This window comes from Botryllus schlosseri, chromosome 9, assembly GCF_051294905.1.
Source record: "Botryllus schlosseri isolate E-star chromosome 9, Bs_hap1, whole genome shotgun sequence".
Taxonomy (NCBI): Eukaryota; Metazoa; Chordata; class Ascidiacea; order Stolidobranchia; family Styelidae; genus Botryllus; species Botryllus schlosseri.
The window spans coordinates 19,999,987-20,013,659 of NC_137244.1; the positions used below are offsets into that span (position 1 = coordinate 19,999,987).

General features: G+C 40.9%; 1 protein-coding gene across 1 annotated transcript in view; it reads right to left on the reverse strand.

Moving 5' to 3' along the window:
• Window positions 1-723: 723 nt before the first annotated feature.
• LOC145446720 (uncharacterized) overlaps window positions 724-13,673 on the reverse strand; it is an 89,217-nt gene continuing 76,267 nt past the window's right edge. The window contains exons 213-237 of the mRNA XM_080325072.1: window positions 13,454-13,642; window positions 12,951-13,151; window positions 12,558-12,688; window positions 12,405-12,498; window positions 11,617-11,811; window positions 11,354-11,551; window positions 11,188-11,292; window positions 11,031-11,126; window positions 10,372-10,581; window positions 9,977-10,315; window positions 9,143-9,460; window positions 8,352-8,552; window positions 8,194-8,289; window positions 8,021-8,140; window positions 7,066-7,278; window positions 6,489-6,677; window positions 5,485-5,721; window positions 5,245-5,432; window positions 4,971-5,129; window positions 4,800-4,910; window positions 3,813-4,132; window positions 3,540-3,750; window positions 3,292-3,479; window positions 2,151-3,234; window positions 724-1,316 (exon numbers count right to left, since the gene is read on the reverse strand). Coding sequence (XP_080181198.1) covers window positions 765-1,316; window positions 2,151-3,234; window positions 3,292-3,479; window positions 3,540-3,750; window positions 3,813-4,132; window positions 4,800-4,910; window positions 4,971-5,129; window positions 5,245-5,432; window positions 5,485-5,721; window positions 6,489-6,677; window positions 7,066-7,278; window positions 8,021-8,140; window positions 8,194-8,289; window positions 8,352-8,552; window positions 9,143-9,460; window positions 9,977-10,315; window positions 10,372-10,581; window positions 11,031-11,126; window positions 11,188-11,292; window positions 11,354-11,551; window positions 11,617-11,811; window positions 12,405-12,498; window positions 12,558-12,688; window positions 12,951-13,151; window positions 13,454-13,642 — 5,945 coding nt within the window. The 3' untranslated portion in view covers window positions 724-764. The remainder of the gene's footprint in view (window positions 1,317-2,150; window positions 3,235-3,291; window positions 3,480-3,539; window positions 3,751-3,812; window positions 4,133-4,799; window positions 4,911-4,970; window positions 5,130-5,244; window positions 5,433-5,484; window positions 5,722-6,488; window positions 6,678-7,065; window positions 7,279-8,020; window positions 8,141-8,193; window positions 8,290-8,351; window positions 8,553-9,142; window positions 9,461-9,976; window positions 10,316-10,371; window positions 10,582-11,030; window positions 11,127-11,187; window positions 11,293-11,353; window positions 11,552-11,616; window positions 11,812-12,404; window positions 12,499-12,557; window positions 12,689-12,950; window positions 13,152-13,453; window positions 13,643-13,673) is intronic.

The window sequence follows — 13,673 nt, forward strand, 5'->3', positions numbered from 1 at the left end:
CTTCATCGCGATATCGCAACATATTAAAGTCTATAAAGAGAGCTATCAGAATGCTAGCAATCCTAACGGATAGTTTGATGACATCGAAGGTTATGGCTGTTGATGAGAGAATTCCCAAATACGATGTTCGGACAATAGAAAGACCAATAACCGTGAGCTGGAGATTAATCGCGCCGTGAGCGAAAAAAAATTTCAGTCAACTGCGACTTCACGCCCCACATCAGAAGCTTTCACGCCCTCCCGTTTGAGAACCACTGGTCTATACTATCACGATTGAACCCCCACATCGGCGAATTGACAGAGTGCAATCTTGATTTTCCGGCCGTCTTCCCCTTGGCTTTTTTTGTACCCAAGTAACATGAGTGACTAGCCCTACCGCACTGTCAGACACCAATATCTATTACTTCTTCCCATACCCCTACAAACTGAAGAACCATCCCAGAGTGCTATGGAAGGCATGTGACATGACCCATTGAGTATTTGAAGATACAACCCACCAAGCATAAAGTTTCCACTGCCCATTGCAATTTCAGACTCAAAATGATTTTCCAAAACAACATTTTTATCAAATTCAAAAACAATCCGACCAAACAACAATCATGATAATTAAATATAGGCAAACATTGATTCAAAACTTTCCATGCTATGGCAGAGTTCAATCACATGACCTCGTCCGGTGACTATAAAATGAAAATAAGTGGTCCACGACTGTAAATTTCACAAAAGCATAATTATGTCCGGGGGTCAGCAAATCGGTCGTAATCTTAGGTAAATCCACAGCACAAACCAACCAAGCAGGAAGCAACCGGTGATATAAAAAGCAGGCATATCAAAAGAGTATAAGAAAAAAATGTAATCATCTCGACGCCAATACGTGACGATGAATAGGACCCGTCGTACGAAATCATCAAAGACACAAACACCGAATATGTCAACGTAAAAAGTAAAACACAGAATCTTAATAGTATTGCCCGATATTCTAAGTACGACAGAGATATCTGGCCGTAAGGGTTATAAGGCTGCGCCAATCTGTGAGTTATAATGGAAGACGACTTGCTGGTACTCAAAATCATACTTTGTACGTCCTCGGGTATGGTGATCCTGATTTTCTGTTTCGAAATGGGATCAACGCAATATCTTTGCAAACGCCTGGCCCCACTTTCCTCATCCACATTGCGACGAGAATTACTGTTGGCCGGAAAGTTTTGATAAATAACGTTGACTTTTAGGTCGTCTCCGATAGCTTCCAGATTGGAGGACGGTCTTACAACTTTTCCTTCACTTTTCGATGGAGACAGGGAATGGAACACTCGGTTCTGAAAAAGATGAGGAAGGAATTTTGTAGGAAATCCGACATCATCGATTTTAAAGCGGAAAACACTGTATTCACGAGATATCAGCAAGGAATTAGCCCTCATTGGTACTATAGTAAAAGTAGAAGTAACGTTGTAAATTTCTACTCAAGTAGAAGTAGGGATTTCCGAGTAAATATAAAGTATTCTAGGCCCAGTTTTGCTTAAAAAACTGATAAATGTCAGTTGGAAGTAGCATAAAATCGTGATCATTTGGGTGAGTAGCACAAGTATGCAAAATCTACTTGGAGTACTTTCAATGGTACAAGTATTTCGTTACTGACCACCTTTGGATTTGGACGACAAAAACAGAATCCAAATCCATGCTAATATCAACCGTAGACAGCAATACGCCTATTTTTCAGCGGGGCTGACGGAATGCGTTGACTCCAAATCATCCCAACACTGAAGCACAGCGCACTGGTGATTACTGTTCTCCTCAAAATTTATTGTGCTCTCTTTAAATAGAATGGTTATCACAAGATACCTACAAGTCTGGCGACCAAACGCAACCTGTAACAACGCACTGCTACTCTTTCGAAGCGCCCAAGTAGATTTTCATACTTGATCATTGCACAACTTCCTCAAGTTGTGATTTTGAACATCTTCCACTTCTACTCGACAGTTTTCTAGACAAAACTAGGCCTAGAATAATTTTTCTCTACAAAATTGCTACTTCCACGTCTAGTTTAGTCCCAATCATGTCTAATTGTTCACCTCTGTTGGCTACTAACACCACTAGCTGAGCACCACGAATGTGTCAACATGACACTGCGATATTATATCCACAACGCATACCTTCTCATCAAATTCTTGCAAGAACAATGAAGATGGTATCCTCGTCACTGTGGTTTCCCTGATTACGTGGGTGGGAAATATAGTGCTCTCTCCCAGCTCCCCGCGAAAGTGAATTTCATCGGTCCCAATAGCTTTATCTGATTTATTATCACGATTGGCATCGCCCGCGGGACCCCCCGGTTCCGGCATATCAGTCTTCCTCTGGTACGGCACCGTGTTTTTGACACAACGACAAACCGAGAGAAAAGCCATCAGCCACAGATGAAGAGCAACCAGCACGGGGTGAGTCCCTTGCCAGTAGCTGAAAGGATCTTCCATGACGCGTTTCCATTTTCCGGCCCACCGTTCCAAAAGCATTATTCCGACCGCAGATATCAGCGTAGTGACGAGGAACATGATTGCTTTCGTCGCCGATATGTAGCTTCCTAATAAATTTCGTACAAGCCCCGTGTCTTCGGATACAAAATAAATATCGGGATCTTCCATGCCATGATACAGAACGTCGACGTAGAAGCTGTTGGCCACAACAAAGCAGAACACACACATTTTCTCAAACCGAGAGAAATTAGAAGTGATAGGCTGAGTGACGTTGCTCTTCGAAAATAAGCACAGCCACGGTATGCGACTCATGAGCATCGCCAGTCTATCGCGATATTTCGAAAGCCTTTTCATCACGAAAGATTGCCTTCTCGGCTCCAGACACAAAGTTTTAGGCACCGCGTGCTGAAGTAACGCACCGCATGGCTTAAATCTCATCCATCTATTTAGGACGGATTTTATGGAAGACGCACTTCTCCAACATAGCCTTTGACCCGTCGATGGATTTTTAACATCCACCTCACTGATGACCATAAGATCTCGAGCCGAATCCTGTCCAAAGGTAGAGTTACTCTGGCTTTTTTGCGTGGCAACATCATCCGTCCTTTGTGCATCTCCCGAACAATGATCGCAAGCTATCTCTTCAGCGTTTATGACATCATTGAAGTCTTTTTTCAGTGTGTTGCTAACAGCGACCATTTGAATTTTTGTTATGACGGCAGTGTTCATCGGTAAGTGTAATCCGACCGTATCGGTGAAACCAGGCCTTAAAAACAAATGGAGATAATATAGTATACCATTCCCACCTGCAATGATGATGTACCTAAGCAGTCCTTTACAGGAATGGCGAACCCACACCCAAGGTTCGTCACTGTTATCATTTTCCGTGACGATATGAAACAGAAGGTCGACATCGGATAGCTTTCTTTTCCATGCAGTCTTAATGTTCACTTGCAAGGAGGACTTTTCACTCTCCTGCTTTTCATCAGAAGAAATGAATACAATGTATCTCTGAACACGCAAGATACATCATCAGTACTTGAAAAAGACAGTGCCACAATGTTATCATACTTTCCACCTGTCCTTCACGTCTAGAATATAAGCTTGATACAGCAAGCAACCCAAAACAGCATACAATGCGATAATAAACCCTGGTATTTCAAACGATATCATATTGCTGCTTTGACTGTATACACACTGAATTGGTGCGCCGTATACGGAAAAGCGGTACACGATAGGCTGTATCTTGAGTATGGTTTGTGAGATACGCAATCGTATATACCTGAACAGAACACATTTCAATATGACAGACCATTAAAATACAAAGACCGCATAAAAAATTGCCTCGTTTGAAAAGTCGCAAAGTTGTAGAACACGGGCGGATATTTGATTGATCCATTGTAAACGTGGAATGGTTCAAGCGCAACCCAACCATCACCGTTCAGTGACATGTCGATGGCAAAAGTCTGAAAAACAAAATCATTTTGCGCACAAGGCTTGCAGAAAAGTTGGTGCAGCGTGAAAGAATTCAGAAAGTAGAATTTCATGAGCTGTATGACAATAAATCGATGCATCAAGTGAGGTTTGGCCACATTTTTTGCTTGCATTCTTTGCGTGAACAATCGTAAGGCATGAAGTAGGTTATCTTTTAACGTATTGCATAGTCACCTAAAATGTACAATGTAATGTTGATGAATTGTTTTGTTAGCAAGTTATTATAATTAAGTCATTATAATGGCAGTGAATATCTCCTGTGAATACTAGAATTCTAAAGCACACTCAAATCTTATAAGTTACTCAGGGCGTAAATGTTTACCCGCTGGAGCTCATAGACACCACGGCTGTATTTCTGTAAAATACCAGAGTGAAAAATATCAAATGGGTCAGTCAGTATAGTTAGTTTCATGGGTTGCAGCTATGAGCATATGGCTGTACTGCTGTCAAATAACCAGCAATGTGGTTAATTAATGGTGACAATTTTGTAAAGGGTTGCAGTTATATCATCTGATTTCAGCCAAAAGTAGTAGGATAGCATCTTATGAAATACGTCAGAGTCGGGGCTGTTGTGCCCTTGTGGCAATTCATGTTTTCATTTTTTATATCTTTGTAATAAATATCGCATAATTTTCAAACAACTTGCTTCAATTCCTGCTCTAAAGCCCATATTATAATTCTTCAGTAAAGTGATATTAGATAACACACCTACCTTGCTTCCCTGCTTCAAGGCTGGCAGTATCACTATATGTAATCGCTGATCAGTGATCATTATCAAAGCAATATCTTGATAAGTGATACCGAGTGTTTGCAATGCAATATTGAACGGAACTGTACCTTCACATCGTTTGCCAAATTATCAGACGTGTCAAGCCGTAAGCTGGCAACGGCATAATCATTATCGAGGTCCCACTCTACAGTCCACTCATCCTTATCGTTTAAAATCATCTGTGAAACATAAAAGTAATATAATCCGGGTTACGATGTTGACTTTCACAATTGCCCTACATCGGCCGGTCTCCAGTACGTGTAGGGATCTCCATCAAACATCTTCCATTCGTCGCAAATCACACCGGTGACCTCGTCAATATACGGCGCGTGCGGGCTTGTTATGTGGTCTCTGACAGCCGGAAGCAACCACTCTCCAGAGCCCGTCACAGTCAGATGCTGAAGCCAAAGAAAGTAGACCAGTGATTATAAACGGTTGCACTAAATTACCCTTTCAAAGCCAGTATTTACAATTTTTTTTATGGCACAGCGATCAATGCTACGATTTCGTTACCTGATCCGCAGCGCAATGAGAAGCAAGCATCGTTTGTGAATCAGCCGTGTAGGAATCCGAAATTGACGACCTGATCTTCGAAAGAAGTCTCGATGCCACTAACAGTCGTGGCGTCGGCGTTAAGAAATTATTCGTCTCCTGCCGTATCCCAAGTATGAAATCTTCAATGCTCGAACCGACGGTGGGTTCTGGAATCGCGGAGTATGTAAAACTGCTTGTCAAAACATACAGTGATCTTACCGATACAGCGTACGGTAGCAAGCGATGGATGCCAAGTTCCGTTAGATGTGCACGTCCCAATGACGGTCCTAACGCCACTAGTTGATATCCAAGCTCCCGTCAAATCTTGTTTGTCAGCCATGTAATATCCATAATTGCATGTGATTTGGATTCGGGCGGTAACGGAATAATTCCCAACACCCGATAAGTCCGTTCGCGACGCGGAACTGATGACGCCCGGATCAGAACACTTGATTTCTGCCGACAGAAATCTCAAGTCGATCAATCCCGATTTCACATGCAATATCAGCAATGAGTCGAGAGCAAAAATGAATGCATTATTGACAAGAATTTTTTCTTTCGACAGAGTGCAAGTATCATGAAGTACAGTCATCGGTGACAAGGATATTGCCGCACAATGAAAGGATAAACTTTCTAATTACAGGCTAGATTTGGGCACAATGACAGCATACGACATTTCGGCACCATGCTGTCTTAACATGAGTAGAGGTGGTCAGTAATGAAGTACTGACATTAATTACTAGAGTGGGTATGTTTTTTAGACCACTTCCAGTTTTCAAGGCAAAATTGCCTTCTTACACTTTCTCCAAATAGTTTGGGGTATATTTAAAGAGTTTTCAAGGCAAAACTGTTTACTTCTCACACTTTCGATTAAATGGTTTTGGGGTATAGTCATAACATTTGTGGGAAATAGCTCTGGTAACAGAATTTATTTATAAAATTACACATATTTAGAGTATCACTGGTGCGTTAGTCGCTAAGGTGCAATTTCCAATTCGGGAAGTGGTCACCTCCGATTAACTGCTTAAAGTATGCAACCTATCGATCAAACTTTTCTTCTACTTTTGCTTGAGTAACAATACTGATTACTTCAACCACTCCTGATCATATGGCTGTCGACTTGAAGCGATTTTTCTATTAACAATCGTCTTATGCCCCTTTCAAAATATTTCCAAATGACGTTCCCATAGAATAGTAGTTCGCAACAAAAACGTATGCAGTACTTGAACAAACGAAAGTTTGCTCCGGTTTCCAAGTGGCTTCATGCGAGCATGTCGTCGCGATCGACGTGACTCCGGGCCGGATAAAATAGCCGTAACGGCAAGTGTACTTTGCCACGGTCATGTAGGAATGCTTTCCGGACCAATATCGAACGGCGTCCTTCAATGCCACCGGATCTGGACAGGCAAGCCCTGAAGATAATAGTACAAAACCTCTCAGCACAAGGCACAAGAAATAACCTGGAGCTGGTTGTGGTATAAAAATCGCTATAGGATCAGAAACTTCAAAAGCGAGTCTAGTTTGGTAGATGGATTTGGAGAAGTTCATTTAGCAGTTTGGGATGATAGGTTTAAACCAAAAATTCACAACTTTCGAAACTTCATCATTGACATGACTTGATGTACAATAGCTAATAATGCAACGGCCATTTACTGATAAAAAGTCAATGCAAATCTCAAAACTAATAATGAAATTTTTATGTGTATACATGCAGCCAAATGGAGTACTGCTATTGGCATGTATTACTGGTATTGGCTGGTAGAACAATAACATAACAATTTTGATCACGGCTCATCTTACTTTCACATCTAGCGACCGAAATGTCATCACTCCACGTTCCGTTTTCCAAGCAAATAGCAGACATATATCCAACGTCAACATCCATCATCAGATAGCCGTGGGCGCAGAATGATTTCGCTTCATTCATGTAATAAAAATGTTGCGATGTTCCAATCCACACTCCACCGGTGATGTATCCATGGCTTGGAGGCAATGGCCGCATGCATTTGATCTCTATTTAAACATACCGGGATTCAATTCTCAGACAACCTCAAGCCAGTTTGAAGTACCAACATTAAACTGTACAATCTCTCCTATTTGAAGAGACTATCAGAGGTAAAGAATTTCAATATGCAATTGAATAATATATTCTTATATCTCTTATGCGGGGCGAGAACGGGCTTTGAGCACTGAGCAGTCACGGATAAAACATTTTATAAAGTGAGTGGAAAATTATGCGGGACAATCAACGATTAAATATACCGGTGGATTGGACATTTCGATTGAACGTATTTTCCATGTTCTGAATTCACTCGATCTGCTAACCCCAATTTAACAAACCTGCGGAAAAGCGTCTTGTATGTTGACCAAAAGGACTCAAAACAAAACCAAAAGTAGGATTATTTCAGGCGACGTTCATTAAGCTGGCTAAGGCATTGCAGGATTATAATATGATAATAGAACACAGAATTGGGATTCGATTCGCACCCACTGAACATACCCTATTGAAATTAATTTAAGATACCAGAATTAGATACTAATTATATAATACAATCAAGGGATTATTACTCCTGAGTCCTTGGAAATTATAATATTTGTCTACGGTTATGGAAATGAAGTATCCAATTTTGATGAATTTCCGCCCAGGGCAATTCCATCCTTCTTGGGAGCCACTACAAATATAGCTTCAACAGATACGGAAGTGTGCAATAGTAACAACGTAAAGACTAATGGCTAACAATGCCTACTATCTCACTTTTACATTTGATATCGATCGGGTTCGGTTGCCAATTCACTCGGTCGACACATTTCGATTGTACGAACCGCATGAAACCGTTCAAAACCAAGCCTGCGTTACCTGTGTCGACCACGTAACCTAAAAAGACATTCTTTTAGAACAACGCCAACTGCCAACATAAAACAGCGCACCTTCAAGGCATGTGTAATTTGCTACCGCTCCAACAGTGTACTTCCCGACACTTTGTACGGCATTATCCACCAGCTGTGGCGGTCCACAATCATATACTGTCAATAAAAATCAGATAGTAACACGAGATAGAACAGAAAATTCTATATCATCTACGAACGTGAGCAAACCAAGTCTTTCGGGTCAGGGTGCCACTGTTGATCGTCCGAGCATTGAATTGTTTCCGTGTCCCACTCTGGATCCTTCTTTTGATCAAAATAATGACCGTCGATACAAGTCACGATCACCTCATCTTCATATTTATATTCAATTCCCGTAAGAGTGCTGTTATCTGGCTGATAAGGCTTGCGGCATTGTATTCCTGGAAGGGTAAAGGGCTTGTGTGAGCGATGCAGAGATGCAGAGCGGATTTGTGGTACGAGGAACTTGAATAACATATTTGTCGCAATAACATTTAGTCTTCGAAGCATTGATAGAAATATAGCAAATCAAGCAGATATAGAGTATGTAATTCAAAGATGCTGTGTGAATTAGGTCATGGCGAGAGCATTCAAATGTCTATACAACCCGAGCCTAGTGATGAAAGACACACAACAAATAGATATGGTCAGACCATTCATGGAATATCTTTTACAATATTCAGATGGCACCAAACCTCCTTCTGGCGACATCAGCTGGGCTTAAGGCAAGATTTTGATGAATAAAAATAACAATTGATCCAAAAATATCGAGGTGAAAAAAAAAGAATGAGACTCGGAAAAAAACAATGAAATTGTTAGCTTATCAATATATTGTGTAGCACAATCTGGATTCCGTAACATGTGTTGACCAATTGATGAAACATATGAATGCATGAATGAGAAAGGGTTGACTTATTAAACCTTGACTATCCTGAGAAGGTTTGCAATAACTAAGAACAGAAAGAACTTTCCATATTGCAACTTTACTTACTTTGACAATTCAGAACCGAGACGCTCATATCCCATTCTTTATTGGCCTGGCATTTGGTAGATATCGACGTCGAAAATTCGCCAGAGTGCGGGTTTTGAAATATGAAGCCTTTGTCGCACGTGTAAGTGACAATGCTCTCGAACCGAAAATCATTTCCGTGCCTCACGCCGTTTGGTATGACGAGAGGCAACGAAGGGCAATGCATCACTGAGGAAATTAAAGAACATTTTTGAAGTTGACTCGACTTGAGCTTTACAAACATCTCGCAATCCAAGCCTTGGACATTGAAAAAATGCGCTATCAATGATACCATGATACATTTTCAGCAGGTCTGTATGAAAAAGACAATCCACACACTGCCAGTGGATAAAACAACCGTTGTTGATTCGGGCCATGTAGGTAACATTGGGCCAGAGCCCTGTCGGAAACCGACATGTTTATTTCAGTCTGTATGAAAACCAGTACAAGTTATATATGTTTGCTTAATCGTGTGGTCAGTGCACCAGACATATTTTTCAAAATCTAAACCAACTAGCCAACCTGGATTTTGGTCTCGCAGCTATTCGGATAAGGCGATCTATCATTGGCATAAGAAGTTACAATTTTTTCGTTGAGGTGAATCTCCAAGTCCAGAATTGAGCCCGTGAATTGGTCACAATATGCACTTTGCGATTTTGGAATAGGTATCGAGCCAATAACAGTAGCAAATTGGGAGGTAGTTGGTCAGATTAACTACCCACATCCCGAGCAATATGATGTATCCTAGTCCATTTGGACAATCTTAGCGAAAACTGAGAACAGCATATCATATACAAGATCTATGCAAGACCAATTAAACCTTATTCCTGCAAAATTTTAAGTGGGCACAAATCCAAAACGTAATTGAAAATATATATAAGCTATATGTCGTGATTGGTCCTCTACAGACAGCGCAAAGGAAAATTAGGCATTGGAGACGCATACCGACACAGGCGAATATCGTCGGGTTAGGTGTCCACGTTTTATATTTGTCACACTTCACTTGCAGCACACCGCTACCAAAGGAATAATGCGTGGGATGGATTCTGTATCCCGGCTTGCAAGTATAAGTGGCGACAGCATGTAGCGAGGTAGTGGCATTGACCAATTCCAAAGTAGTTCCCTCGATGTCGTCTGGTATGCCACAATCGACACCTGTACCAAATATGATGGTATTTATTCAGAATAAGTTCCAGGGTTACGAGGGATACCTTCACAAAGTATCTGACTCGGGACAGTCGTCCAATCGCCATCTATTTTGCACGTAACCGAATAATATCCGTTGGATGGAGCGATGCTGAATTGATAGCCCATTTCACAGTCAAACATGGCTGTTTCACCAACTAAGTACTCTTTCTTGTTCGAAGGTGATGACGCAACTTTACTGTTGCGAGGTAATTCGGGATCAATGCAAGTCACGGCTAAATAGGAATACCAACAGCATCAGGTATGAGAAATATTTTGCATAAACTATCCATTCAATTACATAAAATATTAAAATTGTTAATCATATCCATTACAAAATAGTCGGATGATACCAGGTTAAACCAAATTCAGGCAAATTAATTTTCTCCCATAATTAATACTAGGCGTTGGAAAAATCTGAAAATCTAAGAGCAAATCCATCAACACTATTTAGTTGGATTGCAAACTCACCAAAATGCCACCAACACAATGCGATGATTAATTTGATATTAAATTTTATAGTTGCAGCTTGTAGTGGTTTCATAGTTTGGAATGGAGTGTGAAAAATAGATAGCGGATTGATTAAAGACTCAATGACGCTTGAACGCTACGAGTTAGATGCTGATCTGTACCCTAATTACAATACCATACCGTTGATGACAAACAAAATCATTACTGAACTTACGAACACAAGCGGGTACAGACGATGGGTCGGGATCCCAATTACCAGACTCGTCGCACACCGCTTCAACAAAATCAAGGTCTCTACCCATCCAGTAACCTGCCAGAGACGCAACATACATGCGGACAAATCAAGGCATTTAGAAAATCAACCGCAGTACCGGCGGGGCATTTGAACTTGATCGTGCTTTTGTATTGGCTTCCCGCGCCGGCTTCGATCGAATGAGAAGACGTCGTTATAGCTTGCGGATCTTGGCAAGTCGCGACTTCATACAATGCATGTATAAAAATCAAAGACACAAAGTAATATCTCATTAAATTCATTACCTTGACAGTCCACGATAGCGTTATCGGAAACCCAGTATCCAGCTTCACCACATCTAGCGACCTGCTCTTGTAGCTTCGAGGTTCCGTCGTATGCATAATGCCCAACGAGGCATCTGTACATCAGCACTGATGTATACACAGATCCGTTACCGTGCAATTTCGTATTTTCCGGCTGTCTGTCGAGTCCGCAGACTATTGCTACACGAATAAGTGAAAATTAGACGACGAAAACTTGTGAGAACCTACAATCCGCGGTCACATACGATTACACTGAATGGCTCGGGGATCTGGATTCCAAGTCGCGAGCTTTGTACACTGAATTGTGGTAGAGACAACTCCTTCTTTTATGACAAACCCTTTTTCGCATGTAATCATGACAATGGTGTCCAAGGTATAGTCGCTCGACACTTTGGAGAGAAATGCGTTTGCGGGAACAGAAGGAGGCTGACACAGAACAGCTGGAAAAGAGTTCACAATTATAAATAAAAGTGATGTCGTCTAGCTATAGAACATAGGCTACTATAAATCAATTTAGCTCACCGTATTGGCAAGAATACAGATGTACATGAGCTCATGCTATGAGGCTTTACATGTATCAAACGTCGCTATGAATTTCAAAATTCAATTATTTACCAACATTTAATCAATTCTTCTTGCAATACCCAAGAGTCGCATAGTTTAGGTTAACATGCGGTCCAGATCAATTTATGATAAGCAGTCAACATGGATATCGATAAGAAAAACCAAGGACAGATGGTACAATATTTTTGATTTCTCAAACTTCAAATCTTTACTACATCTGCGTTTATAACAGGCTCACACCCAATAGCAGGATTAGCCTAGATAAGTTTTTTTATTTTTATTCAGATCGACAGAACCGGGATTGTAGTTTCTGTGAAGTAGGAACGCAGTCTGACCTCACTGAATCCTCTCAGAATTCTATCGCAACCTTTTAATTAAGATGGTAGGGATCATAGAGTAGCATATTCAATTCAGGGCTGTATTAGTATTAGAGTGGAACAGACCGTACCATTCACATTGCTTGACTCACTTTCACATTTGATGAGTTTCGGATCGGGACGCCACTGTGTATCCGCACTGCACACAATATCTGCACTAGTCTCACTAGCCGGTGAGTTTGATGTCTAGAAACACAGAGAACGCTACAGATCAAGTTTCTGGAGATCGAGTCTTGTCACATTACCCGAAGCGTCGAGGGAAGCGATATCAAAAATGACGGGTCACACTGTACGACTTTGAGAGCGCCAAATAAATTGCTGTTCCCAACGGAATACGTTGCATTTGCGACATCCTCGGGTTCGCCACAATCCACTTCTGCAAAAAATGAGTTTAAATGATGGCTCATCGATCATATATACTTCTTCAATAGTATAGCTCTATTGAGACATGCATATTACGTGAGCTATATAAAGTTATTTAGAGGAACCAAGAAGAAATATTATGGTACCAGAAAAAGTATATAATTCTCGAGCATATAAACTTCTTCTAGCCATGACTGACATCTCAACCTTTTCTCAAACAGTGAATTCATGCATCGAAATGGAGTACGGAATCAAGGAAGTCTAGAATGTCATACTTTCGCATGAGAATGTCGCTGGGTCGGGTGACCATGACCCGTCAAACTGGCACTGAATTGGAATTTTGTAGACACTCGGTGAAAACCAGTAGCCGTCATAACAGTGTATATCTATGACGGTGTTATAAACGAAAGTGTTACTGATATAGTAAGCCAGATCTGGTACGTCCTGTGGCGGATCGCATGTGAACATCGATTTATCTGCAAATAAAGAGAACGTGTGTTGATATTCGATACATTCTTGAGAATAAGTGACATACAAATTTGCGCAAGAATTGAAATTTAAAAAACTTGAAATTTTATTTTGAATTCAATAAAAATGGCCCTGCATTGGGACACGGATTTGAGCTCTACAATCTTAAAACGTCGCTTCATTCTTTTTCCATATATATAGTTATGGACGAATAAATTCAAAATTCGAGTTATTGGATGTATCTTGCTTTGGCATCAATATTCCTCGAAAATGAAAAGTTTCTCCTGAATCAACAAATAAATGATCATACCTTGGCACAGTATAGATTCAGGGTTAGGCATCCATAACGAAACATCGGTGCACACAATGTCAATAAAATTTTGCGTCCTGGATACATAATAGCCAGAGGAGCATTGATATCGGACTTTGGATTTGTAAGTGTAGTCGGTCCCGAGTAACTTTGCGTTGGGTACGCTTGGTGGCACCCCACAACTCACACCTGTATCACGCAATCAGTCAATGTGTGAAAC